Source organism: Bufo bufo, chromosome 7 (genome assembly GCF_905171765.1).
Source record: "Bufo bufo chromosome 7, aBufBuf1.1, whole genome shotgun sequence".
Lineage (NCBI taxonomy): Eukaryota > Metazoa > Chordata > Amphibia > Anura > Bufonidae > Bufo > Bufo bufo.
The window spans coordinates 60,166,244-60,192,237 of NC_053395.1; the positions used below are offsets into that span (position 1 = coordinate 60,166,244).

The following is a 25,994-nucleotide window of genomic DNA, read 5'->3' on the forward strand; positions in this document are numbered from 1 at the left end:
GTATCATCAGTGCTTTCACCAGAGCTATTGTTATATTGTTGAGGTGCTCATGACAAAACCAGCTAAACTTATCCTTCTTTGAAAGATTCTCATTTTCTTCTACTTTTTTTTATTTTTTATTAAGCATTCACAAGTATAACATTTAAACAACCTGTTTAAGAGCAGGAGGAGCTGAGCAGATGATATATATATGGGAAGATAGTTAACAAAACTTGTGATTTATAAATTTTTATCTCTGCTCTTTCTGAGCCCATTTATACACAGGGGCCTGTGTGTATACATAGCTGTCAATTACTGATAACAGCTCTTCGTGTACAATGAAGTTAGAAAGAGCAGAGATTTAAATGTATATAATTAACATTTGTATTGAATCTTTTCACGTGAATTTATAGATCCATCTGCTCAGCTCCTCCTGCAGTAAAAGACTCTACCTGCAGACTGTATTGCATTTTGTGGCCACAGGTTCTCTTTAAGTTGCTCTCTGAGCGAGGATAGTGTAGTGGCAGAGATGCTGATTTAAAATATTAAGTTTAAATCCCCCCTTTCCCAATTTTACATATAAAATATATAAACAATAAATAAACATATTACATAGCGAAAAGTCCAAACTATTAAATTTTTTTAAAATTTCTCCTATGCGGTGAGCATTCGCCATTTTTAGTCACCTTGTCACCCCAAAAAATAGGATAGGACTGTTCTATTATGGGCCGAACGTTTCATAAAATGCGAAATGCCGTTTTTTTTTTTTTTGCATGGTATTGAGTATCGCAATACTTTTTTATGGTGACGAAAGCAAATCAAATCTTTGGTATCGAAACAACCCTACGCCAATCTGATCGGTGTAGCGTTGTCACGATACCAAAATTTTTATTCGGTTTTGATTTGGCGACTAAAAATTTTATTTGGCTCCTAAATTTTTCAGTTCAGGAGCCAATGGCTACTAGGTATTTTTTTTAGTCTGGAGCCCTGTTTATGTGGTTTGTCATTTATGTGGATTTATGTAGTAGTTTTTAAGCCATCTGCTGTAGAACATATAAGTACTTAAAGAAGCACACCCACCAAAATGTTATTGTCTCCCCTGCTATGAAAGTACATGATGTAATCTGTAGTGAAGGTAATTTTCTTACCAGTGTTTGTATTTGTGAAGTATAACCTCCCTTCTGCCACTCTGCTGTGTCATGTGACCAACATTCTGACTTTCCAAGTAACACAGCATCTTAGGTGTGCACAGGAAGCAAGTTTCTCTATGTATTCCTATGGGAGCATCATGTCAGTCTCATAGGAATAAACAGAGAAGTAACTAACTTCCTGTCCTGTGTGAGTTGGAGATTAGAGTGCTGGTCACATGACACAGCTGAGGATCAGAAGGGAGGTTAGAACTCACAAATACAGTTACCAGTAAGAAGATTATCTTCATTACACTTTACATCATGTACCTTTCTAATGGGCCAGAGAATAAAGATGTCTTTAAAAACCAACACATAAATTCACGAGTTACAGACTGCTGAAATCAGCCTTCCTGTCACTATACTATGCTGCCCTCAGAGATCAGCAGAAGGGACCTGACAGGTTCAGTTTAATGAAGCAGCTCCTATCTTGATGAATGTTCAGTTGATGGCAGCCTGTGGGAACTGCATTGCACATGTGGATATAACAGATAAAAGTATGGACATTATATTTATGTGGCAATAATAAATACTGTATTTTTTGCCCCATAAGACGCACTTTCCCCCCCCTAAAATGGGCGGAAACCAATAGTGCGTCTTATGGGGTGAATACAGGGCAAAAAAATATAAAATAAGCAGCGCATTGCTTGTGCTCGGATCTGAGGTCTTATTAACACTGGGGGTATTATCGGGGTTGTCAGCTAAGGTCTGATTAACATTGGGGGTCTGACCTGAGATTTAATGAAAAATATTTTTTTCTTATTGTCCTCCTCTAAAACCCTGGTGTGTCTTATGGGCCGATGCGTCTTATAGGGCGAAAAATACTGTATGTATGAATACATTAGGGGCCAGTACAGAGATTTCTCTTATGATCTATTTATACCCAGGACTGTGACTGTGACAAGGGGATATCATCTGCGTCTGGAGGAAAGAGGTTTTCTACATATAGAAGAAGATTCTTTACTGTAAGAGCAGTGAGACTATGGAACTCTACCTGAGGAGGTATTGATGATGAACTCACTAATAGAGTTCAAGAGGGGCCTGGATGTATTTCTGGAGTGTAATAATATTACAGGTTATAGCTACTAGAGAGGGGTCGTTGATCCAGGGAGTTATTCTGATTGCCTGATTGGAGTTGGGAAGGAATTTTTCCCCCTAAAATGAGGAAAATTCTTCTGGATCAACTTGCAGGATAACAGGCTGAACTGGATGGACAAATGTCTTTTTTCATCCTTACAACCTATGTTACTACGTTACTAATAAAACAACGGGGGAATTTACTAACATTGCTACGCCAGATTTTTGTGTAAAAGAAGTTGCAAGACCCTTTTTTTGTGAGTTTTTAAAGGCATGGTGGAGTGGTGGGAGCCTGGCCCCGGCTGGGACATCGTCCCAGGCAAACTTACTAATATTTACACCTGGAAATTGGGGTAAAAGAAGAGTCACTGGCTGGCATAGTTTTCCCTGCAGGTGCAGAGACTGCTGTCTTAAATTAGGCGCCTACTCCAGCAGCACAGGGGAAATCAAAGACCAGTGTAAAAAGCCAGTCTATAATATATGACCTGAAGGCAGGGGCATTGCTAGGTTAAAACATTCGGGGCCTGGGTCCCTGATGTTTTGTCCCAGGCCCCGAACGTCCTGCCTGCCAGCTAGATACAACTGTATTGCAGTATTCAGGACGGCAATACAATTTAATCTAATGCACTGGAAGAGCTGAAGGACCTGTGGTGACATCACAGGTCATGTGACCAGCAAAACAGGCAGTGGTTGGGAAGGACCTGCAATAATGTCACCATCATGTGACCAGTACAGAAGAGGATGGGAGTGAAGAGGAGAAGAAGCTGTGGTGATGTTGTTGTTATTTAACTGGGTCTGTATGTTAGGGCTGAAGGGAGGGATGTTATTTACATGGAACTGTGTGTTGGAGGGGGCTGGGGGAGGGGGTGATGTTATTTACATGGGGCTTTATATTGGAGGGGGCTGGGGGAGGGGGTGATGTTATTTACATGGGACTGTATGTTGGAGGGGGCTTGGGGAGGGGGTGATGTTATTTACATGGGACTGTATATTGATGGCGGCTGTGATATGGAGTGATGTCACTTACATGGGACTGAATGTTGGAGGGGGCTGGGGCACGGTGATCTTATTTACATGGAACTGTATGTTGAAAGAGGCTGTGGGAGGGGATTAAGTTATATACATGGGACTATATGTTGGAGGGGCTGGGGTAGGGAGTGATGTTTTTTTACATGGGACTATGTTGATGGCAGCTGTGTGATGGAGTGATGTTATTTACATGGGACTGAATGTTACAGGGGTCTGAGGGAGGCAGTGATGCTATTTACATGGGACTGTATCTTGAAGGTGGCTGGTGGGGGGAATTATGTTATTTACATGGGACTGAATGTTGAGGGGGTGATGTTTACATGGGATTGCATCTTGGAGGCAGCTGGGAATAGGTGATGTTATTTACATGGGACTGTGTTTTGGAGGGGGCTGTAGATAGAGAGGGATGTTATTTACATGGGACTGTATATTGGAGGGGCCTGTAGAGATGGTGTGATGTTATTTACATGAGACTCTATGGTGGAGTGAAGGAAATAGTGTTATTTACTTGGGACTGTATGTTGGAGGGGCTGAAGAAAGGGGGGTGATTTATTTTGGAGGGAGCAGGAGAGATGTTGTGATGTTATTTACATTGGACTGTATGGTGGATAGAGGAATATAACTACAGGGGGCACTGCAAATCCAGGGGGCATTATAGGCGTTCTTATTACTACTGAGGGCTCTATAGGAGGGAGTTATAGATCTGCCTTATTTGTACTAAGAGCACTATGGGGGCCTTATTACTACTGAGGGGTCTGTAGAGAGCTTTATTACCACTGGAGGATCAATAGGGGGCCTTATTGCTACTGGGGGCTCTGTGAGGGAATTATTAATACTGGAGGGCTCTTCTACTAATAGGGGCACTCTTGGGGAGCGTTATCAATGTTGGGGGCACTGTAGGGGGCAGTATTACTAATGAGGGCATTCTAGAAGGGAATTACTACTGGTGGGACTTTGAGGATCACTATTACTATGGGGGGCACTAATTTTTCTTCAGGATAGTATTTGGGGATATTGGGGAGCACAGGGAGCAGCAGGATAACACTGTGGGGACTCCAGGTTGGGGGATGATGATAGAAATGTAAGGAAGCTAAGATGTCTGTGTGTCACACTCTGCAGAGATGAGGCATGGCTGAGAGAAGTTGTACGGACCAAATGGAGAAGATGGTGAGAAGATTTACATCGGAGGACACGTCACCTGGAGGCACTGGATGTGACCGGTATGTGCTGCTGTATAGCAAGTACAGACAGCAAAATGCGGTGTGTGGGGGAGGGGGGAGGAGAATCAGAGAACTAGGCCATATTTATTGGGGCTTGGGCCCTGGATCTTTTGAGACCCTAGCAACGCCCCTGCCTCAAGGTCTTTACAATGGCAGCATGGAAAGCTGTGTATTAGTTAGTGGCTGGAAAATTTAGCGCTTTTTGGGGTGTTAGCCAAAGTGTTAGAATGTTATTGTAGCACATTGCTTTGGGGTCTTAGGCTCTGATTCCGAAAAAGTATTCAACAAAGAGAAGCATAAATGCTGTGTACAGCTGAGGACCATCGAGTGTCTACATATGTATGTGCATGTTTATATATGGGAAATAAATTCTATATGTTTGATTTTTCTGTAAGGATTATGGGAATTCTGTTGTGGTAGTCAGGAGAGTAGTCAGATGAACCGAGGTTCGGTAGCAATGATGTAGCAGTGTTAAATATGTGGTAGAATAGCATGAAGGAAAGAGTAATCATACAAGCCAAAGTCATTCAGGAGTCAATGCACTATATACACTTATACTGGCACTGAAGCCAGGGCAAAGTTGTCTTAAATATGGCGCCATACCCTCTGACTGGAGGAGCAGATGTGCCAATGTGCATGCAATGCCTGGCATGAAACTCATTGTTTCAGTGGCAGCAGCTTGCAGGGAGAAATAGCGTTGGAGTGGGGCTAGGTAAGGGTACTTTCACACTAGCGTTAGAGGAATCCGGCAGGCAGTTACGTTGCCGGAACTGCCTGCCGGATCTGGAAATCCGTGTGCAAACGGATACCATTTGTTTCTGGATGCGGATCCGTCTGACAAATGCATTGAAATACAGGATCCGTCTCTCCCGTGTCACACTTGGTACCGGATCCGGCATTAATGCATGTTCTGGAATTTTGGCCGGAGAAAATATCGCAGCATGCTGCAGTATTTTCTCCGGCCAAATACCGTAGAGGGACTGAACTGAAGACATCCTGATGCATACTGAACGGAATGCTTTCCATTCAGAATGCATTAGGACAAAACTGAAGCGTTTTTTTTCCCGGTATTGAGCCCCTAGGATGGAACTTAATACCGGAAAACTTTAACGCTAGTGTGAAAGTACCCCAAGTGTGTATGACATTGGTTTGTTGCAGCTTTTCTATATGTTCAGTCTGGTATATGGACATGATATGCATATTTGTCTCTACTGGTGAACTGTAGCCATATTGAACAATACCAATTATAAATATTCCTGATTTACTACAGCACTACTTAAGTCTATAGAATTAATGAGTTGTGTTAGGCTACTTTCACACTAGCGCTTCCGTTTTCTCACCATTCATTGTCAATGGGGACAAAACGTAACTGAACAGAACGGAATGCACCAAAATGCACTCAGTTCCGTCTTCATACTGGAGAGCAAACCGCAGCATGTTGCGGTTTGCTTTCCATCCTGGGATGCTGAGCAAGACAGATCCGTCATGACCCACAATGCAATTCAATGGTGACGGATCCGTTTTCTCTGACACAATGTGACACAATAGAAAACGGATCAGTCCGCCATTGACTTTCAATGGAGTTCATGACGGATCCGTCTTGGCCATGTTAAATATAATACAACCGGATCCGTTCATAACAGATGCAGATGGTTGTGTTATTAGTAATGGAAGCATTTTTGCTGAACCCTGCTCGATCCAGCAAAAACGCTAGTGTGAAAGTAGCCTTATGAAGCATATTGTACATTTTTTAAAACTGCACCTAGATCTGAATATTTTTGTAATTGCATGTAATAAAAAAAATTGTATTTGAGCTATTCCATAAAATGTATCTGTATGGCGCCACCTGCTGTTTGTTGTTTTCCTTATTTTTTTGTCCATCTCACAGAGCTGGTCGAACGTGCTCAGTTTAAATCTTCAACTGCCACCAGCCATATGTTCTGTTAGAAGCTGTGACAGATACAGGGAGAGAGCTGCAGCAGAAAGGACATGGCCCCTGACCTGCCAGGCTGAAGGTAATCTAGCAGAACAATTGGAGCAGTGAATGTGGAGATCTCTGGACCCATATGTGGTACAGAGCTGGTTCTAACTTTGTTAGAAAGTATTGTCATGTACTATACAATGTCTGATTTTCCATTTTTACATCAATCTTGGCATAACCCCTTTAAAAAGAAATCCTGTCTAAATAAAACTGTATGATCAGAAATGGTGCCTGACATTTGCAGCAGGGCTGTGGAGACAGAACTTTGGCTTACCGACTCCACATCCCTGGTATGCAGGACTGATTGCCAGTCCTTAAGATATTTATTACCCTATATATTTTTGAAAATGTTGCTGTAAATACGTGAAGTACAAATCAGATTCATTTGAAAATGCCTTATTACATATCGATTGAAAAAACAACTTGTCCTTTCTTCAAACAGCCAAAATCATACACCCAACATGGACTAATACTCACAGCTACACAGGAAAAACACGAGGAACACTTCAAATTCCATGGATGAAGCCACGGCGTGATGTTGTCTCTCTGAAGTTCTCTATAGATATGAGAACATTATCCCTGAGTTGCTCTTTTAAACATGCCGTGATACCTCCTCGCTTTCCTCTACGTTCTATTACAGGCTGCCGCAGTCTCTTCCTGTGTGTGTCCTGGCTGTTGGCACTCCTGGCAGGTGGCCCAGGAATTTCATGGGTTTAAGCTAAAACATAGGCTGCTGAAAGTTCCCTTTGTGTCCTGTATGTAACAAATTTATAGGGGAAATTTACCAATATTGTTGTAGGCAAAGGTTGCACCAAATGTATCAAAATGCCACAAGTCGTGCAACTTGCTAGGTGAACAAGATGCAAAACATTTTATTAATGCGGTTTTTGGGATTTGGCGTTCAGGGGCTGCACCCTCCACATTGTTTTTATGGGTGCCTACAGCATGCTGTCTACTTAGTTACAGAGGTGGAGGGTATTGCAGCTTCGTGTCATTCAGCTGTGAATTGATCGGTGGCTGCACTTGCATGGAGAGCTCTCTATTCACTGCTATGGGACTACAGAAAATAGCTCCTCAGCTAAAAATTGAAGCTTCCATAGTTATGAGGTGGGACCTGCACCTATTTGACGTTGATGGCATATGCCATCAATGTCCCAGATGGGCCAAACTCTTTAAAGGGACACTTCCATAAAAATATTATGACATATTAAAAACAAGTATGTAAATATTCTACATAATTATTTTTACCAAAAAACAGGTGGATGGTTTTCTGGATAAAACTTTTTGAAGTCACTCCATGTATTCTTCTTCCTGGCCTAGCTCTTCAACTTCCTCCTTTGTTTGGACTTTTAGCATGGCAGACAGACTCGCTTTACTCTCTTAGTCAGACCAATCACTCCGACCAGAGAAGGAAGGGGGATGAGTGACTTAATTACTGCATCACACATTATACTGATAAGTGCAATGCTCTTCTGTGGGCATCCCCATGTTGGCCTATAAAGAGATTAATAGAGTTGTCATACTCTTATCCCAAGTCTACACTTACTGTTATAATGAGGATTACCTAGCAAATTACATCTTCCCCTCACAGCAGCAGAAAACTGACATCGGTACAGTACTTATTTATATTGGATGCCTTGTTATTTGTGTTGACTGCTACAGAAGGACAACTGCCCAGATTTACTAATATGATTGTGCCTACCATTTGTGTGAACAGTGCCACAAATTGTGCAACTAGGGTTTCTACAGTTTTTTTGCAGCTCACTCAAAAAGGAAAGAGGCTTCGTGGGAGAGGGCCAAGGCCTAAGATATGCAGTTTTGTGCCCTAATTTTTATGTATAATTCTGTCTCAAAATAACCCAACCAATAGTTGATATAGATTAGACAAAAGTGTTTCATCCAACCTGAGCTGTAATAAATCTGTTTTAGGTCTCGACCGCCTGCCTAAGTTTATACCATCTGAAGGATTAGTAAATCTGTCCCAATATTTAGTGTAGTGGTCCCTCAAGAAACAATGGCCCCAGGATACAATATGTTCAGCATACAATGGTCTTTTCTGGGCAATCAAATGTTCAAACTAGAAGCAACATGCAATGGCCTCAGGCTCAGATCCAACCAATCAACATCGGTATTTCACTAGTAAAACATCTTTATTGGTTGTCTAGTAGCTCCTCTGTTGTACTAAATGTTCTGTACTGTCCCCTGTCTGTGCCAGGATGAGCGGATCCTTTGGATGCCAGATGAGTGGCGTTTCAATTTAATTTTTCTGGTACATGTATGTACTGTACTGTGCAAGACCCTGAAGAAGCTCCTGCCTTCATCATAGCAACTAATTTGCAGCATCCGGCATCTATTCCTGCCTATTTTACTTAAAGACTAGCTTTATCTGTCTTGATTATCTGCCTATTTTTCTTAAAACTTCACTTTTTCTTGTTTTAGGATGATGTTTTGGGTCTTTTGAACCAATTACTGGTTTTCTATAGAGTTAGAGAGTCAAGTTACAATGTCTTCAACTTAAAATTATTGTCCCGGAATCAATTAATATTGTAAGTTGAGGCACCATGGTATTTACAGTAATTTTCAATGGTTTGGTACTGCCAAAAAAAAACAAACAGCAAAATATTTCTGAATATTTTTTTTACTAAAATATCGCTTTCTAGTGGTAAAGCTATGTTTTTCCTGTTCCTCCAAACCCACATAGTGAAAAGATAGAGTACTGTCTGCCTGCAGCAGCCTCCAGGGGGAGCTAAGCTTACTGTATATTGCTTTGTTTTATCCTGTCAATGTATACAAAGTGACTACCAGCATACAGAATTATGGTAGTGATTTCAAGCCTTATTACTGCAAGGGAATCCTTGAAAACTATTTTTTCTCCTGGGGAACCCCTAATGACATTCGTACCTCAAAAGAACTTGATATAGGGACAGTTAGAACATCCACAATTTATTTATATATTTTTTGCATAGCACCTCTGATCAGGCTGAAATCAGTTTTCCTTCCCTATTGTGTCTTGTGAACCTCCAAATAGGACTCCTGGGAACCCTTGTTGGGAAACCCTGCTGTATGGATTTGGAGCTCTGTATCAGAAAAATTGATGACCCAGATCGGATCTCCCTGGCCGAGACCAAGCTACGTGGCCTTCATCAGGGAGATCGTTCTGCTAAGATCTATTGCTCTGAGTTTAGGAGATGGGCTATGGATACTGAGTGGAATGATCCGGCTCTCCGTAGTCAGTTTTGTCAGGGATTATCAGAGAGGCTGAAGGACGCTTTGGCCTTTCATGAGAATCCTGAGTCTCTGGAAGCTGCTATGTCTCTTGCAGTACGCATTGATAGACACCTGAGAGAGAGATCTAGGGCCCCCCACTCTCAGGACGTACTATCACATAACGTATCGCCTTCCTCTGACACTTTGGGTGAAGATACTCCTGGGTTTATGTCTGGGGACGAACCCATGCAGTTAGGGGGAGCTACTCCCGGATCCAATTTTCAGCATTCTGGTCGTAGGAAGGGAGTGTGTTTTTTCTGTGGACAAAAAGGACTTTTTATCGATGTATGTCTATGCATTCAGCCTCAAAAAAAACAAGGGGATGTTTAATTCCCATCTGACTTGTCTTTGCCTGTTGTACCCGAGGTGGCGCTAGAGTCCAAGACTGTGGGGATTGAGGTGTTTATCGACAGTGGGGCAGGGGTGAACCTGATTGATGCTCAGTTCATCTGTATGCAAGGGTTGTCTCCAAGTACATTATAGAAAAACATTTCAATTTTTGCTATTGATTCTGCACCTCTAACTCAGAAGTGTTTATCTCAGATGGTGCATGACATCTGATCAAGGGTAGGTGACTTTCATCAATAATTAATCTTGTGTTTTGTGTTGGAGGGTCTCCCTGCTCTGTTGGTTCTGGGTTTACCGTGGTTAAGCAGGCACAATCCAACCATCGATTGGCAAGCTAGACAGATTCTGGATTGGGGTGATTATTGCGTTGACAATTGTCTGAATACATCTCTTTCTGCTTTAACCACTAAAACATTACCCTCTTTTATATCTGATTTTGCCTATGTATTTTCTGAAGGTGGATGCCAGGATTTAGCTCCACATCGGGAATATGATTGTCCTACCAACCTTATTCCCGGAGCTAAGTTTCCCAAATCTAGGTTCTAAAACCTTTCTGGACCTGAAAGAATGGGCATGAGAGACTATATTACCGAGAGTTTGGCTAAAGGACACATAAGACCTTCCAAATCTCCAGTGCCAGCAGGGATTTTCATTGTTAAAAAAAGGGACGGAACTCTTAGGCCATGTCTGGATTTTCTTTGATTCCTGATTTGTTTAACCATATTGTTGATGCCAAGGTGTTGTCACGGCTGTAAGTGAGCAACTAGAGCATACACAGAAAATAGAGCCACTGACCGGACCCAAACTAGGGAGGATAAAGGGTGACCCCTGTCAGACCCTCAAAGCTTTCCCTATGCTGCTAAGCACATACCCGGATCCTAATGGTGGAACGAGGCATGCCCGCGTACCTAAGACTGATGACCACTGTAACCCCTACAATAGTGGAAGGGGCACGGCCACCGGTGCCCTGCTCAGTATATGGAGGGAACCGTGGTCGCCTCGGATCCGGTCAGAAAACAAACAGATACACTACAATGTCTGCACACTTAGCTGAAGGTGCTGTGGCAGCAGAGAAGACGGATCCAAAGACAGGTGGCAATATCCGGAGTACTTGCTGCAGCAGAACAAAGGTCTAGTGAAAAGATAGCATACAAGTGAAGATACTCAAGCAAGAGCTACAACTCAAATGAGAAATATAATCCACACTCTACAAAAGGAGGAGGGGTGATTTAAAGGCAGAGAAATCAAACATAGGAGGAACAGCTGGAAGGAAGGAAACAGAAAGTAATGACCTCATCCCAGGGGCGGAGAAACAGAGCAGTGAGAACTCCTCCAAGCTCTGGTAGTGACATCATCACAGGGGTGGAGAAACAGAGCTGTGAGAACGTCTCAAAGCTCTGGTAGTGACAGGTGTTCTCCAAGTTCGAGTTAAGGGGGCATATAATCTGGTCAGGATCAAGGAAGGGGATAAATGGAAGACGGCTTTCAATACTTCAGAGGGTTACTTTGAGAACCTGGTCATGCCTTTTGGGTCGACCAATGCTCCTGCGGTTTTCCAGCATTTTGTTAATGGCATTTAATGTTTCATCACCTGGTGGGGAGGTTTGTTGTCGTGTATTTGGATCACATACTAATTTATTCTCCAGACGTGGAGACTCATCGGGATCACGTTAGACAGGTGTTACAGATCCTAAAAGATAATAAATTGTACGCAAATTTAGAGAAGTGTGTTTTTGCTGTACATGAGGTGCAATTCTTGGGCTACCTGCTGTCATCTTCAGGTTTTCGAATGGATCCAGAGAAAGTCCATGCTGTATTGGACTGGGATCGACTCGAAAATCTGAAGACTCTTATGCGGTTTTTGGGGTTTACCAAATATTACCGAAAATTTATTCAGAGCTATTCAACAGTGGTGAAACCATTAACTGACATGACTATGAAAGGGACGGATGTCTCAGTGTGGTCTGATTCAGCGTTGCAAGCCTTTTCTGCTGTTAAGGAGTGCTTCTCTTCTGCCCCTATATTGGTGCAGCAGGATGTATCACAACCTTTCATTGTGAAAGTTGACGCATCCGAGGTGGGCATAGAAGCAGTTTTATCACAGGGCCCATCACCTGGTAAATGGCACCCATGTGCATTTTTTCTAAAAAGAAACTCTCTGCCGCAGAGAGAAATTACGATGTGGGTAACAGAGAGTTGTTGGCCATTAATTTGGCTTTTGAGGAGTGGCGTCATTGGTTGGAAGGGGCGATTCAATCGATCACGGTGTTCATAGATCGCAAAAATCTGGCTAAATGACTGAACCCAAGGCAGGCCAGATGGTCTTTATTTTTCACTAGATTCAATTTCATTGTCACTTATCGTCCTGGGTTTAATTTTGAAAATCTGAGTCTGATACTGTCGGAAGGGGTGGTGATATCCGCTCCATACCCTGACCTAGAGGTAAAGGTGTTAGAGGCTCAGGAAGATGCAGCGGAGTCTTGCCCCTCTGGGAAATTGTTTGTTACATCAGAATTGCGTCATAAGGTGTTTGAGGAACATCACTGTACGGTTCTTACGAGACACCCTAGGAGTAGATCCACTGCCGACCTCATCTCTCGTAGATTCTGTTGGCCAGGGTTGCGTAAGTGTGTTGAAGACTATGTGTCGGCCTGTAGTATCTGTGCACGCGCTAAGGTGACACATACTCTACCTTCTGGATCTTTACTTCCGTTGCCCATCCCGTCCAGACGAACTTGTCTACGGATTTTGTTAATTCGTCTAGAAAGACAGTTATTCTGGTGGTAGTTGATCGTTTTAGTAAAACGGTGCACTTTATAGCGTTGCCTGACCTACCTAATGCTAAAACACTTGCGCAAATGCGCAAGTGTTTGTTGACAACATTGTGAAACTTCATGGTATTCCCTCTGATGTGTTCTCGGATCGTGGGACTCAGTTTGTGTCCATATTCTGGAAGGCGTTCTGTACTCGGCTGGGGGTACAACTGTCTTTTTCTTCTGCTTTTCTTCCTCAGACAAACGGACAGACGGGGCGCACTAATCAGAGTCTGGAGACTTACTTAAGATGTTTTGTCTCTGAGAACCAGGAGGAATGGTCCTCGTTTTTGTCTTTGGCAGAGTTTGCAATAAACAATCGTAGACAGGAGTCCACTGGTAAGTCGCCGTTTTTTGGGGCATATGGGTTTCCCCTGCAACTTCCGGTATCCCTGAGGAGGAACTTTTTTCGTCATCATTGTCTTCTATATGGCGGAAAATTCTAAATAACTTGATGAATATGGGCAACAAGTATAAACATGTAGCTGACAGGAAACGTATGAATGGTCCGGACCTAAGTGTGGGTGATTTTGTGTGGCTGTCCACAAGAAATATTAAGTTGAAGGTTCCTTCTTGGAAATTGGGTCCAAGGTTTATTGGTCCATATAAGATCACTGCCATTATTAATCCTGTAGCTTTTCGTCTTGGACTTCCTCAGGCTCTAAAAATTCATAATGTGTTTCACAAATCTTTGTTGAAGAGATATGAGAGATATCTCATCTGACCGCTTGCACAAACCTGTTTGGCAACGTAAAACACTTCCTTCCCAAACACACACAGATACCTCATGCCCTCTCTTTTTCTCACCTACTAACACTTTCTCTGCTTCTCCTTATTGCTGGTGATATCTCTCCAAATCCAGGCCCCCGTCAGCAAATTCCCACTAACACCTCTACCTCCTACTAAAAATCTCCTTCTACAAATTTCTGCAACCCCTTAAACCTAATAACCATTCCTCTGACCCCTGCTCCTTTGGTTCCTCATGCATGACCATTATGAAATGCATGCTCTGTCTGTAACAAACTGTCCTACATTCATGACCTCTTCATCTCTCGAAAACTTTCCTTTCTGGGTCTCACAGAAACATGACTGACACCTCCTCCCCTGCTGCACTCTCTTATAGCGGATTTTATTTCACTCACACCCCCCGCCCCGGCAGCAAACATGGTGGAGGAGTTGGTCTTCTCCTATCAGACACCTGTTCCTACAGCCCAACTCCACTGCCACCCTCCATTACACTCACTTCATTTGAAATACACTCTGTTCGCATCTACTCTCCCTCCAACCTCCAAGTAGCTGTCATTTACCGCCCCCCAGGGCCAGCCGCCATCTTTCTTGACCACTTTAACACCTGGCTCCTACACTTTCTGCCGATATCCCCACTATCCTCTTGGGTGACTTCAACATCCCTATTGACACCTGCCACTCAGTCAGCTCTAAACTCCTATCACTCTTCCTCCGTCGGCCTCTCACAGTGGTTTTCCGCTCCCACCCACAGAGATGGTCACACTCTGGATCTTATCTTTACCCGCCTCTGCTCCCTATCTAACCTTTCTAATTCGCCTCTCCCCCTATCCGACCACAACCTACTCACCTTCTCTTCACTGGTCTCTTCTGCTGCTCCCCCAGTCCACACACTAACACACCCCCGCAGGAACCTTAACCACCTCAGCCCCCAGTGCTTAAACACCCTGAAAGACCAGGCCACTTTTTACACTTCTGACCTACACTACTTTCACCATTTATTGCTCGGTCATGCAACTTACCACCCAAATGAATTTTACCTCCTTTTCTTCTCACTAATAGAGCTTTCATTTGGTGGTATTTCATTGCTGCTGACATTTTTACTTTTTTTGTTATTAATCGAAATTTAATGATTTTTTTTGCAAAAAAATGACATTTTTCACTTTCAGTTGTAAAATTTTGCAAAAAAAATGACATCCATATATAAATTTTGCTCTAAATTTATTGTTCTACATGTCTTTGATAAAAAAAAAATGTTTGGGTAAAAAAAAAATGGTTTGGGTAAAAGTTATAGCGTTTACAAACTATGGTACAAAAATGTGGATTTCCGCTTTTTGAAGCAGCTCTGACTTTCTGAGCACCTGTCATGTTTCCTGAGGTTCTACAATGCCCAGACAGTACAAACACCCCACAAATGACCCCATTTCGGAAAGTACACACCCTAAGGTATTCGCTGATGGGCATAGTGAGTTCATAGAACTTTTTATTTTTTGTCACAAGTTAGCGGAAAATGATGATTTTTTTTTTTTTTTTTTTTTTTCTTACAAAGTCTCATATTCCACTAACTTGTGACAAAAAATAAAAACTTCCATGAACTCACTATGCCCATCACGAAATACCTTGGGGTCTCTTCTTTCCAAAATGGGGTCACTTGTGGGGTAGTTATACTGCCCTGGCATTCTAGGGGCCCAAATGTGTGGTAAGGAGTTTGAAATCAAATTCTGTAAAAACTGACCAGTGAAATCCGAAAGGTGCTCTTTGGAATGTGGGCCCCTTTGCCCACCTAGGCTGCAAAAAAGTGTCACACATCTGGTATCTCCGTATTCAGTAGAAGTTGGGGAATGTGTTTTGGGGTGTCATTTTACATATACCCATGCTGGGTGAGATAAATATCTTGGTCAAATGCCAACTTTGTATAAAAAAATGGGAAAAGTTGTCTTTTGCCAAGATATTTCTCTCACCCAGCATGGGTATATGTAAAAAGACACCCCAAAACACATTCCCCAACTTCTCCTGAATACGGAGATACCAGATGTGTGACACTTTTTTGCAGCCTAGGTGGGCAAAGGGGCCCATATTCCAAAGAGCACCTTTCGGATTTCACTCGTCATTTTTTACAGAATTTGATTTCAAACTCCTTACCACACATTTGGGCCCCTAGAATGCCAGGGCAGTATAACTACCCCACAAGTGACCCCATTTTGGAAAGAAGAGACCCCAAGGTATTCGCTGATGGGCATAGTGAGTTCATGGAAGTTTTTATTTTTTGTCACAAGTTAGTGGAATATGAGACTTTGTATGAAAAAAAAAAAAAAAAAAAAAAAATCATCATTTTCCACTAACTTGTGACAAAAAATAAAAAATTCTAGGAACTCGCCATGCCCCTCACGGAATACCTTGGGGTGTCTTCTTTCCAAACTGGGGTCACTTATGGGGTAGTTATACTGCCCTGGCATTTTCCAGGGGCCCTAATGTGTGGTAAGTAGGTAAATGACCAGTGAAATCCGAAAGGTGCTCTTTGGAATATGGGCCCCTTTGCCCACCTAGGCTGCAAAAAAGTGTCACACATCTGGTATCTCCGTACTCGGGAGAAGTTGGGGAATGTGTTTTGGGGTGTCTTTTTACATATACCCATGCTGGGTGAGAGAAATATCTTGGCAAAAGACAACTTTTCCCATTTTTTTATACAAAGTTGGCATTTGACCAAGATATTTATCTCACCCAGCATGGGTATATGTAAAATGACACCCCAAAACACATTCCCCACCTTCTCCTGAGTACGGAGATACCAGATGTGTGACACTTTTTTGCAGCCTAGGTGGGCAAAGGGGCCCATATTCCAAAGAGCACCTTTCGGATTTCACTCGTCATTTTTTACAGAATTTGATTTCAAACTCCTTACCACACATTTGGGCCCCTAAAATACCAGGGCATTATACCTACCCCACAAGTGACCCCATTTTGGAAAGAATAGACCCCAAGGTATTCGCTGATGGGCATAGTGAGTTCATGGAAGTTTTTATTTTTTGTCACAAGTTAGTGGAATATGAGACTTTGTATGAAAAAAAAAAAAAAAAAAAATCATCATTTTCCACTAACTTGTGACAAAAAATAAAAAATTCTAGGAACTCGCCATGCCCCTCACGGAATACCTTGGGGTGTCTTCTTTCCAAAATGGGGTCACTTGTGGGGTAGTTATACTGCCCTGGCATTTTCCAGGGGCCCTAATGTGTGGTAAGTAGGTAAATGACCAGTGAAATCAGAAAGGTGCTCTTTGGAATATGGGCCCCTTTGCCCACCTAGGCTGCAAAAAAGTGTCACACATCTGGTATCTCCGTACTCGGGAGAAGTTGGGGAATGTGTTTTGGGGTGTCTTTTTACATATACCCATGCTGGGTGAGAGAAATATCTTGGCAAAAGACAACTTTTCCCATTTTTTTATACAAAGTTGGCATTTGACCAAGATATTTATCTCACCCAGCATGGGTATATGTAAAATGACACCCCAAAACACATTCCCCAACTTCTCCTGAGTACGGCGATACCAGATGTGTGACACTTTTTTGCAGCCTAGATGCGCAAAGGGGCCCAAATTCCTTTTAGGAGGGCATTTTTAGACATTTGGATACCAGACTTCTTCTCACGCTTTGGGGCCCCTAGAATGCCAGGGCAGTATAAATACCCCACATGTGACCCCATTTTGGAAAGAAGACACCCCAAGGTATTCAATGAGGGGCATGGCGAGTTCATAGAAATTTTTTTTTTTTGGCACAAGTTAGCGGAAATTGATATTTTTTATTTTTTTCTCACAAAGTCTCCCGTTCCGCTAACTTGGGACAAAAATTTCAATCTTTCATGGACTCAATATGCCCCTCACGGAATACCTGGGGGTGTCTTCTTTCCGAAATGGGGTCACATGTGGGGTATTTATACTGCCCTGGCATTCTAGGGGCCCTAAAGCGTGAGAAGAAGTCTGGAATATAAATGTCTAAAAAATTTTACGCATTTGGATTCCGTGAGGGGTATGGTGAGTTCATGTGAGATTTAATTTTTTGTCACAAGTTAGTGGAATATGAGACTTTGTAAGAAAAAAAAATAATAATTCCGCTAACTTGGGCCAAAAAAATGTCTGAATGGAGCCTTACAGGGGGGTGATCAATGACAGGGGGGTTGATCAATGACAGGGGGGTGATCAATGACAGGGGGGTGATCAATGACAGGGGGGGTGATCAATGACAGGGGGGGTGATCAATGACAGGGGGGGTGATCAATGACAGGGGGGGTGATCAATGACAGGGGGGTGATCAGGGAGTCTATATGGGGTGATAACCACAGTCATTGATCACGCCCGTGTAAGGCTTCATTCAGACGTCCGGACGCGTTTTGCGGATCCGATCCATCTATCAGTGGATCCGTAAAAATCATGCGGACGTCTGAATGGAGCTTTACAGGGGGGTGATCAATGACAGGGGGGTAATCAATGACAGGGGGGTGATCAGGGAGTCTATATGGGGTGATCACCACAGTCATTGATCATGCCCCTGTAAGGCTTCATTCAGACGTCCGGATGCGTTTTGCGGATCCGATCCATCTATCAGTGGATCCGTAAAAATCATGCGGACGTCTGAATGGAGCTTTACAGGGGGGTGATCAATGACAGGGGGGTAATCAATGACAGGGGGGTGATCAGGGAGTCTATATGGGGTGATCACCACAGTCATTGATCATGCCCCTGTAAGGCTTCATTCAGACGTCCGGATGCGTTTTGCGGATCCGATCCATCTATCAGTGGATCCGTAAAAATCATGCGGACGTCTGAATGGAGCTTTACAGGGGGGTAATCAATGACAGGGGGGTGATCAATGACAGGGGGGTGATCAGGGAGTCTATATGGGGTGATAACCACAGTCATTGATCATGCCCCTGTAAGGCTTCATTCAGACGTCCGGATGCGTTTTGCGGATCCGATCCATCTATCAGTGGATCCGTAAAAATCATGCGGACATCTGAATGGAGCTTTACAGGGGGGTGATCAGGGAGTCTATATGGGGTGATCACCACAGTCATTGATCATGCCCCTGTAAGGCTTCATTCAGACGTCCGGATGCGTTTTGCGGATCCGATCCATCTATCAGTGGATCCGTAAAAATCATGCGGACGTCTGAATGGAGCTTTACAGGGGGGTAATCAATGACAGGGGGGTGATCAATGACAGGGGGGTGATCAGGGAGTCTATATGGGGTGATAACCACAGTCATTGATCATGCCCCTGTAAGGCTTCATTCAGACGTCCGGATGCGTTTTGCGGATCCGATCCATCTATCAGTGGATCCGTAAAAATCATGCGGACATCTGAATGGAGCTTTACAGGGGGTTGATCAATGACAGGGGGGTAATCAATGACAGGGGGGTGATCAGGGAGTCTATATGGGGTGATCAGGGGTGATCAGGGGCTAATAAGGGGTTAATAAGTGACGGGGGGGTGTGTAGTGTAGTGTAGTGGTGCTTGGTGCTACTTTACTGAGCTACCTGTGTCCTCTGGTGGTCGATCCAAACAAATGGGACCACCAGAGGACCAGGTAGCAGGTATATTAGACGCTGTTATCAAAACAGCGTCTAATATACCTGTTAGGGGTTAAAAAAAACACATCTCCAGCCTGCCAGCGAACGATCGCCGCTGGCAGGCTGGAGATCAACTCTCTTACCTTCCGTTCCTGTGAGCGCGCGCGCCTGTGTGCGCGCGTTCACAGGAAATCTCGCGTCTCGCGAGAGGACGCGTATATGCGTCCAGGAGGAATGAATCAACCACCTCCAGGACGCGTCTGTGCGTACAGCGGTCCGGAGGTGGTTAAACAACTCGACTTTTGCTTGCTTTCTGACTCTCTTCTGCCACTCTCTACCATTTGTTCCCTCCAAGACCCAGATACTGCCACCACCCTATATAAAACCACAATAAGTACAATTCTGGACATTGTTGCCACCCTCACACAACAAAACACAAAATATCAACAGACAACCCTGGCACACCAACCTGACCAAAAAAATCAGAAAAGCTTCTAGGGCTGCTGAGCGGCGATGGAAGAAATCCCACTCTAAGGGTCCATTCACACGTCCGCAAAATGGGTCCGCATCCGTTCTGCAATTTTGCGAAACAGGTGCGGACCAATTTAGTTTCAATGGGGCCGGAATGTGCTGTCCGCATCCGCACTTCCGGATCGGCACTTCCATTCCACAAAAAATAGAACATGTCCTATTCTTGTCCGCAATTGCGGACAAGAAAAGGCATTTTCTATGAGAGTGCCGGCGATGTGCGATCCGCAAAATGCGTAACGCACATTGCCGGTGTCCGTGTTTTGCGGATCCGCAAAACACATATGGATGTGTGAATGGACCCTAAGGATCACTTCACCACATACAAGCAATCCCTCCTCATTTTCAAATCCTCACTCGCTGAAGCAAAATAGGCCTACTTCTCATCTCTCAAATCTACCCTGTCCCACAGCGCTAGACGACTTTTTAACACTTTTAACTTCCTTCTCTGTCCCCCAGCACCCCCACTCTCTCCTCTCATCTGAGGACTTTGCCACATACTTCAAACAAAAGATAGTCAACATCAGAGAAAGCTTCAGTCCCCACAGACCCTCTACACAACTGCTCAGTCCTCTTCTCCCAAAACCCGCTTCTCCACCATTACAGAAGAAAAACTCTCCACTCTACTCTCCAGATCACATGTCACCACCTGTGCACTTGACCCAATCCCATCCAGGGCCGGCTCCACCTGTAAGGCGACCTAGGCAGCGGCAAGTTTTTTTTTTTAAGTACGGCGGGCGGCGGCGGGCCCTACTTTGCACCGGGCGGCTGCCGCACTGCCCAGAGAGAGGGACTGAAAGGAGGGAAGCTCCTCTAATGTAGCGTGGCCAAGCTCTGTTCGGTCCGCGGTACAGGAGCTTTTGTTTTCTGTACCCGGCCGGACTGAAGGGGGGGGAGTAAATGAGTGACAAGGGAGGGGGGGAATAAGAGTGACAAGGGAGGGGGGGAATGAGAGTGACAAGGGAGGGGGGAGTAAATAAGAGTGACAAGGGAGGGGTGGGAGTAAATGAGAGTGACAAGGGAGGGGGGTAAGAGAGTGGGAGGAAATGATGAGAGTGACAAGGGAGGGGGGAAGGAGAGTGACAAGGGGGGGGAAATGATGAGAGTGACAAGGGAGTGGGGGGAAGAATGAGAGTGACAAGGGAGTGGGGGGGGGGATGAGCGTGACAAAGGAGGGGGGATGAGAGTGACAAGGGAGTGGGGGAGGAAATGATGAGAGTGACAAGGGAGGGGGGGAATAAGAGTGACAAGGGAGGGGGGGAATGAGAGTGACAAGGGAGGGGGAGAATGAGAGTGACAAGGGAGGGGGGAGTAAATCAGAGTGACAAGGGAGGGGTGGGAGTAAATGAGAGTGACAAGGGAGGGGGTAAGAGAGTGGGAGGAAATGATGAGAGTGACAAGGGAGGGGGGCAATGAGAGTGACAAGGGGGGGAGGAAATGATGAGAGTGACAAGGGAGTCGGGGGAAGAATGAGAGTGACAAGGGAGTGGGGGGGGGATGAGCGTGACAAAGGAGGGGGGGATGAGAGTGACAAGGGACTGGGGGGGGAATGAGAGTGACAAGGGAGGGGGGGAAATGAGAGTGACAAGGGAGGGGGGGGGAAATGAGAGTGACAAGGGAAGGGGGGAAATGAGAGTGACAAGGGAGGGGGGAAATGAGAGTGACAAGGGAAGGGGGGAAATGAGAGTGACAAGGGAGGGGGAGAGTAAATGAGAGTGACAAGGGAGGGGGGGAGTAAATGAGTGACAAGGGAGGGGGGAGTAAATGAGAGTGACAAGGGAGGGGGGGAATGAGAGTGACAAGGGGGGGAAATGATGAGAGTGACAAGGGAGTGGGGGGGATGAGCGTGACAAAGGAGGGGGGATGAGAGTGACAAGGGAGTGGGGGAGGAAATGATGAGAGTGACAAGGGAGGAGGGGAATAAGAGTGACAAGGGAGGGGGGGAGTAAATGAGAGTGACAAGGGAAGGGTGGGAGTAAATGAGCGTGACAAGGGAGGGGGGTAAGAGAGTGGGAGGAAATGATGAGAGTGACAAGGGAGGGGGGAATGAGAGTGACAAGGGGGGGGAATGATGAGAGTGACAATGGAGTGGGGGGAAGAATGAGAGTGACAAGGGAGTGGGGGGGGGGGGTGAGAGTGACAAGGGGGGGAATGATGAGAGTGACAAGGGAGTGGGGGGAAGAATAAAAGTGACAAGGGAGGAGGGGTGAGAGTGACAAGGGAGGGGGGTGAGAGTGACAAGGGAGGGGGGAATGAGAGTGACAAGGGAGGGGGGGAATGAGAGTGACAAGGGAGGGGGGGAAATGAGAGTGACAAGGGAGGGGGGAAAATGAGAGTGACAAAGGAAGGGGGAAATGAGAGTGACAAGGGAGGGGGGAGAGTAAATGAGAGTGATAAGGGAGGGGGGAGTAAACGAGTGACAAGGGAGGGGGGGAGTAAATGAGAGTGACAAGGGAGGGGGGGAACAAGAGTGACAAGGGAGGGGGGGGAATAAGAGTGACAAGGGAGGGGGGAATAAGAGTGACAAGGGAGGGGGGAATGAGAGTGACAAGGGAGGGGGGGAGTAAATGAGAGTGACAAGGGAGGGGTGGTAGTAAATGAGAGTGACAAGGGAGGGGGGTAAGAGAGTGACAAGGGGGGGAGAGAGTGACAAGGGAGGGGGGGAATGAGAGTGACAAGGGAGGGGGGGAATGAGAGTGACAAGGGAGGGGGGAATGAGAGTGACAAGGGAGGGGGGGGGTAGAGAGTGACAAGGGACGGAGGAGGGGAGAAGAGAGTGACAAGAGAGTCCCCAGAGCCAGACTGCAGCCAGAGACCAGATCATCTTATTGTCCTGGCGGTAAGTAGACAATGCAATATGTTTATTATGTAATTGTTTAGTTATTAATACTACATTGGAAACTAATTTACCTCACATAAAAGGCTCCATTCACACGTCCGCAACGTGTTTTGCGGATACACGCAGCCGCACCGCACATTGCCGGCACTAATAGAATATGCCTGTTCTTGTCTGCAATTGCGGACAAGAATAGGACATGTTCTATTTTTTTGCGGAACGGAAGTGCGGACCTGCAATTCCGTGTCCAGGCAGCACATCATGCTGCCCCATAGGAATGAATGGGTCCGCAATTCCGTTCCGCAAAATGCAGAACGAAATTGCGGACGTGTGAATGGAGCCTAAAAGGACACTATAGTCCCAGAACCAGTACAGTTTAATGTAGTGGTACTGGTGTCTATAGCCTGTTTCTGCAGAGAAAAGACACTGTGCAGTACTGGTGGTAAAGGAGCACTATAGTGCCAGGAAAACAAACTCATTTTCCTGGCACTATATAGTTGTTAGGAGTGGGGCACCCTCGTATCCCCCTCCCACTGGGCTGAAGGGGTTAAAATTCCTTCAGCCACTTACCTTTCTCCAGCGCCGGCACTGGGAACTCTTCTCCCCGATTCTCCTCTCAGCTGCGAATGCACATGCGCACGCATTCAAAACTATGTTCCGCGTCTTCCCACTGTAATTTTCACAGTGAGAATCGCGGAAGCACCTCTAGCGGCTGTCTAGCGGCTGTCAGGGAGAAAGCTACAAGAAGCTTGATTAACCCTAAGGGAAACATAGCAGTTCTTTTAATTTAAATGCTGAGAAAGGGGTGAAACATGATATGAGCAGATCATTTTTATCTTGCCTAGGGCGGCAAAAATCCTTGCACCGGTCCTGATCCCATCCCACCTCATACCTAACCTCACCACAGTGTTTATCTAAGCCCTAACTCATCTCTTCAACCTATCACTAACCTCTGATGTCTTCCCCTCTGGTTTTAAACATGCTACCATTACACCCATTCTCAAAAAGCCTTCACTTGACCCATCTTCTTTGTCCAGTTATTGCCCCATATCACTTCTTCCATATGCCTCAAAGCTACTTGAGGAACATGTCCATTCTGAACTGTCCTCTCATCTCTCCTCCTGCTCCCTCTTTGACCGGCTACAATCTGGCTTCCGACCCCACCACTTAACTGAGACTGCCCTCACCAAAGTCACCAATGACCTACAAACAGCAAAAAAACAAAAAACATTACTGTGTCCTCCTTCTCCTTAACCTGTCCACTCTGTCCTAGGACCCCTGCTCTTTTCTATCTACACTTTTGGCCTGGGACAGCTCATAGAGTCCCATGGCTTTCAGTATAACTTTTATGCTGACGATACACAAATCTACCTCTCTGGTCCAGACATCACCACCTTACTATCCTGAATCCCACAATGCCTATCTTCCATATCCTCTTTCTTCTCCTTTCACTTTCTAAAACTTTACATGGATAAAACAGAATTTATCATCTTTCCCCCATCTTGCTCAACATCCCAACAGACCTATCTATCACGATCAATGGCTACACACTCTCCCCGGTCAACCAAGTCCACTGCCTTGGAGTGACCTTGGATTCTGCCCTCTCCTTCTGACCACACATCCAAGCCCTTTCCACCACCTGCCGCCTCCAACTCAAAAACATCTCCCGCATCCGCGCTTTCCTCAACTTTGAGTCTGCGAAAATGCTTGTACATGCCCTCATCATCTCCCACCTAGACTACTGCAACATCCTCCTCCTCTTCCATCTAGCACTCTCGCACCCCTCCAATCTATTCTCAACTCTGCTGCCTGACTAATCCACCTCTTACCCTGTTACTCCTCTGCCTCTCCCCTCTGCCAATCTCTTCACTGGCTCCCTGTTGCCCAGCGAATTCAGTTCAAAATACTAACAAATACATACAAGGCTGTCCACAACCTTTTCCCTCCCTACATCTCTGAGCTACTTTCCCGATACATCTCCACATGCAATCTCCGATCCTCACAAGACCTCCTTCTCTCCTCTTATCACCTCTTCCCACAATCACCTCTAAGACTTCTCCCGTGCATCCCCCACACTCTGGAACTCGCTACCCCGACATATCAGACTCTTACCTACAGTGGAATCCTTCAAAAGAAACCAAAAAACCCACCTTTTCAGACAAGCCTACAACCAGTGACCCTGCTGCCTCTATACCACCATGACCAACTTTACCCTCTTCTACTGTGCCCTTCTCCATACATGTAGATTGTAAACCCTCATGGGCAGGGCCCTCTCTCATTCTGTATGACTAAGAACTGAATAGTTCGAAACACGTAAATCTGGGGGAGTGGAGAGGGGTGTCACTGCGTTTGTATAACACAATTTTGGTGCAATAAAGACCGGGACCAAAAAACTTTTACCACGAGTGCTGGAGCCTTTGTTTTCTACATTTCATGATGTCTGGACTGGCTTGGGTCTGCTCCATGCACAGAATCACAGGATGAACATGGGTAAGCTGGATATTTCACTATTTTCAGTTTGTAACTTGTCTTGTTCATGCTTAGTGCAATTGTCTGTATTATGTATGTATACCACTTTTCATATGTACAGCGCTATGGAATGAATAGCGCTTTAATAATAAATAATATGTTGAACCTTTGGCGTTGTTCCCCTTGCCACCCGCTCCTGTCATGGTGGACGGCAGTTTGGAATTCCAGATCGCCAAGATTATTGACTCTCTAGTTCTCCATAGATCACCAGTATCTTGTTCACTGGATGGGTTATGGACCAGAGGAGAGGATGTGGGTACTGGCATCTGACGTGAATGCCAGTCATTTAGTGAAAGCCTTTCTTTCACAGGTCTCATCTGGATAAGGTTGGTCCTGGATGCACGGAGGTCACCCGTAGAAGGGGGGGGGTACTGTCACGGACGTTACCGCGACAGGAGATCTGTGAGACTGGCAGCACGTGGTTTGATCTGACAAGTTTTTATTTTGGATCAAATGACGTCTGTGTGGTTTCTCGTGCTTGCCACACCTTCTATCCCCAGGTGTTGCTATTGTGGTTATTTAACCATCTCTATTTATTGTTGTTTCTCCCACTATGCTATGCGTTTTATAGCTTCTGTTGGACTTGTGGTCAGCTTGTGTTTGGTTCTCGACTGAGTTCCTGGTGCTACCAAAGCTAGATAGATAAGTGTTTCCGTTCCCTTTTGTATTTTATTTTGATATATATATGTGTGTGTTGCCTTTACCTGTTGTTTGTCATTAGGCCTTAGGGAGACTTCTGTTCCTCCTTCCCTTTGGAGGAACAGGTAGACTCAGTCCTGACATTAGTTACAGGGTACTATATGGCGAGATAGGTTTCTAGCTATTTCGGTGTATGAACTTGCCTACCTTTGGGGCCTGTTCATACTGGTAGTTTGTCAGGACTGGAGTTAGGGT

At 45.0% G+C, this 25,994-nt stretch overlaps 1 protein-coding gene across 1 annotated transcript in view; it reads right to left on the reverse strand.

Moving 5' to 3' along the window:
- PLA2G10 (phospholipase A2 group X) overlaps nucleotides 1-7,114 on the reverse strand; it is a 37,141-nt gene extending 30,027 nt beyond the window's left edge. Inside the window, exon 1 of the mRNA XM_040440976.1 lies at nucleotides 6,951-7,114. Within this exon, the coding sequence (XP_040296910.1) occupies nucleotides 6,951-6,990 (40 nt within the window). The 5' untranslated portion in view covers nucleotides 6,991-7,114. The remainder of the gene's footprint in view (nucleotides 1-6,950) is intronic.
- Between the last annotated feature and the right edge of the window lie 18,880 nt (nucleotides 7,115-25,994).